Source organism: Buceros rhinoceros, unplaced genomic scaffold, assembly GCF_000710305.1.
Source record: "Buceros rhinoceros silvestris isolate BGI_N320 unplaced genomic scaffold, ASM71030v1 scaffold39688, whole genome shotgun sequence".
In the NCBI taxonomy this organism is placed as follows: Eukaryota; Metazoa; Chordata; class Aves; order Bucerotiformes; family Bucerotidae; genus Buceros; species Buceros rhinoceros.
Window position 1 is genome coordinate 5,594 of NW_010425898.1, and position 3,374 is coordinate 8,967.

Sequence of the window (3,374 nt, forward strand, 5' to 3'; positions counted from 1 at the left end):
AAAGCCCTAAGCATACAGTTGGGGCATTATACCACAGCTCGGGAGAAAAAGCAGGATCTCCCCAAGAGAGGGTGGTTTCAGTGTTTGGTGGGAAGGACGCAACCTTAAGCAAGAGGACATGTTAGCTACGCCTTCGGAAGTGCCTGCAGCGAGGTGTGTCCAGCCAAGGAGACCGAAATCTCCAGCCTGACATGTCTCCTGAGCATTGTTTGGCGAGTGGTTTCTGCCCGTCACATTTCCCTTGGCCGGCTGTGCTAGCAGTGGCATTTAACAGCCCTTTCCTGCCACGGTGCTAATGTCGGTGCAGTGACGACAGGGAGAGGCTCGCTCTTTGTCTAGGAGCACAGTGAGCACACAGGACAGCAGGGCAGGTCTTGCCTCCTGCCTCCACCCAGAGCCACTCCTAGGGCCACGCTGTGTCCCCTCCCAGCTGTGTCCCCTCCCAGGGTCAGGTCTAGGTGGAGGGAGCAGGGAGGGTCCTGCCTAAGGCAAGGGGGGTTTGCACATCTGGAAGCTGGGATTCGGGGCAGTGGCCTTGAGCTAACCAAAGAGGAGAAAGAAAACCTGCCTCTGGTCTGCCTCTGAATATGGGGTCCCTCTGGGCGAGAAGGAAATAGGCAGTTCCTCCTCTCCCTGCTTCTGCTTGGAGGAGAGTGATAATCTCTAGTTGATGCCAGTGCCTCCAGCTGGTAAGGCAACAACTGGCCTTCCCAGGAGACCAGGGGGATGTGCTTAGTGTAGCCAAGACAAAAAGTAAGCCCATCTGGATCAGCCTCTGCCCACTCACCTACCTGGGCAGCTCCTGAGGGTTTCCCAGTGCTCCCAGTTCCGCAGCGAGGACTCTCCCCAGTATCCATCTCCACTGTCCCTATGTGCCTCAGAGAGGCTGTTCTGCACCTCCTGGTCCTGGGAAACCAAATGCATTCATCACCCCATGTCCTCAGGTGGCAGGACCTGGCTCTGGTGAGCACACCCGGGAACAAGGAGCCGAGTGGCCCTCCAGGCTGGGCTTTGGTGACACAGCTGTCATCATGTGCTTGGCAGAGGGTCTCGTTGGGGCTGGGAGCAAAATGTTGGCTAGGACATGAACATTATGAGTTCCTCCCGCCTGCTGTCCTTCACAGGCGCTACCTGCCAGCCCAGGCACGGTGCCAGGCAGCTCTTAGAGAGCTCCTCTGAGAGAGACAGGTGCCTCCAGCCTGGGCGGGCTCGTGTTCAGTGGGAGCAGATCAGTGCAGACTCCCCCGGGACAGGCCAGCCCATACTCCCTCCTTCCACTAAAGCACTGGATGGATTATTCTCAGGGCCAGGCTTTGCTGTTTGGGACGTAAAATGGCTTTCTCTCTGGAGAAGGTGTTGATGGTGCAGTTCCTGCGATGTGTGAAAGTGCACTGGGGCACAAGGACTGAGTTGATGGTTTCTAAGGCAAAGGCTGGCAGATGCCAAGCCACCAAGGGTGTCTGTGTGGCTGGGGAGGACAAGCCAGCAGTCTGGAATGGTGACAGACACATGAAAAGCTGGACACCTAAACTGCACCTTCTGTGACCTCCCTGGCTCCTTTGTTCATCTGTGCATTGCTTAGAGGCACAGGACCACTGCAGAGCTGGGAGCTCCGTAGCGGAATTAATGCCAAGAGCTTCACACTTCATTCCAGCCCGCATGAATGGGCTCATTGTAGGGAACAGAGTGGTGGCAGCACGCGGATTACACGGCATCATGGCAGCTCTGGCATCATGCCATCCTGAGCCTCATGTCCCCGGCAGGCCAGCTGGGAGAGCTGGCCTGGGAGAAGGCAGCTCTTTGCAGGGGAAGGAAGGGGACCCCTGAAGCCCAGGTGCTCACTCTGGAGCCTGCCTGTCTGAGTAGTGTCACTGCTGCATCTCAGCTCCTCCTGCTGCTCAAACACCTTTACATGTGTCTGCACAGAATTAGGCAAAAAAGTTTGGACCTCTGGCCTGTGCAGCACGGTGGCGCAGGGACCATGCGCCTGTCACCCAACATGCCTCACAGCAGGTTGGGGATTACACTTGGGTCATGTTTCGTGGTGGCCCCATAGAGCCCTGCTGTCAGGTGGGAAACCAATGCAAGTCAGCTAATTAGCATTAATTAATGCTGCCAAGAGGAACATGCTTTTCTAACTAAGTGTGGGAAAGCCTAGGTTATCTTATCCCCAAGCAGAGCCCCAGGTGCAGTAGGGCGGTACGCTCCTGACCCTCCCTCTGCAGAACTGGTGACCTCAGGCAGCGACAGGGGCTGCAGGGACAGTCCATGCTGCTCTCTGCCCCATGGCATGGGCTAAATCATCCCCCAGATCTGTGTATCTTTCTCTCCTGCTTGCAGTGTGCCCTAGCCATGCTGAGAGCCTGCTCTCTATGCCAGGACAGCAAGGGGACAACACAGAAGCAACAAAGGGAAGCACAACCATGTGCTGGGGCCTAAAGGATTATTATTAATGTCACCTCTACCCAGGGCCAGGAGGGAATAAAGGATGTGGGGCAAAGGGGGGGAATTTGTTCCCTAGTGATTTGTTTCATTCTTGAAGAGTCTGGTTCTCATCCACAGCTTGCAAAAGCATTTCCTGCCGGACAGCTGCAAGGGAGAAGGGGACCAAAAATAGCCTAGTGCTTAGGGGGTGCCATGGCATGACAGAGTGCCTCCCAGGAGTGACCTGGCCTTGGAGCAGCAGAGCCCAGGGAATGGAGCATGTTTGTGGGGTGCAGTTTGTGCCCTAGCAGCAGAGGAACAGCCCCAGACAGAGGTAGAACTCACCACTGCAGGACTGCTGTGGGCAGAGGTTCTCCACTCTGCATCAGGACATCTCTTCCCAGACACTGAAGCCATGGCTTTGCTTTTTAGGACGTCTCTCGAAAGCATCACACCTGGAAGGAGCAGAGTCCTTGGCTGTCTTCCTTAGCGAATGCTGTGGGGACCGGTGGGCCTGCCAAGGGCTTCCCAGTGGGTGTGGATGAGCAGGCAGCACGCTGGAACCCACCCCGATGCGGCGTGCCGGACCTCCCGGTGTTGACAGATGGCCAGAATGGGCGGAACCGGCAGAAGCGGTTTGTCCTTTCTGGCGGACGCTGGGACAAGACCGATCTCACCTACAAGTAAGAGAGGCCCAAAATGCAAGTCAGGCTGGTTTGCTTCTCCCTCCTCAAACCTCTCAGTCTGATGTTCCCTGGAGCGTGGCACGCTGTGACGTGACCATAAAAGCTGGAGGTCAGCCAGGGGGCAGGGGAGCCAGGGTGCTGAACCCCCCGCAGGGTTGTACCCAGCACCTCCACATCCCCTCATGCACACACTCCCATAAACACAGCTGCCCACCCCCGCTGCCCAAACACATTCTGCGTAGCCATTGCACCCCCCCTCGCTCA

The 3,374-nt window shown here is 56.8% G+C and overlaps 1 protein-coding gene across 1 annotated transcript in view; it reads left to right on the top strand.

The window, feature by feature from the left end:
- Window positions 1-2,856: 2,856 nt before the first annotated feature.
- The window catches only part of MMP11 (matrix metallopeptidase 11 (stromelysin 3)), a gene marked incomplete at its 5' end in the record, with an annotated part of 8,983 nt that continues 8,465 nt past the window's right edge, over window positions 2,857-3,374 (top strand). The window contains one exon of the mRNA XM_010141292.1: window positions 2,857-3,107. Within this exon, the coding sequence (XP_010139594.1) occupies window positions 2,857-3,107 (251 nt within the window). The remainder of the gene's footprint in view (window positions 3,108-3,374) is intronic.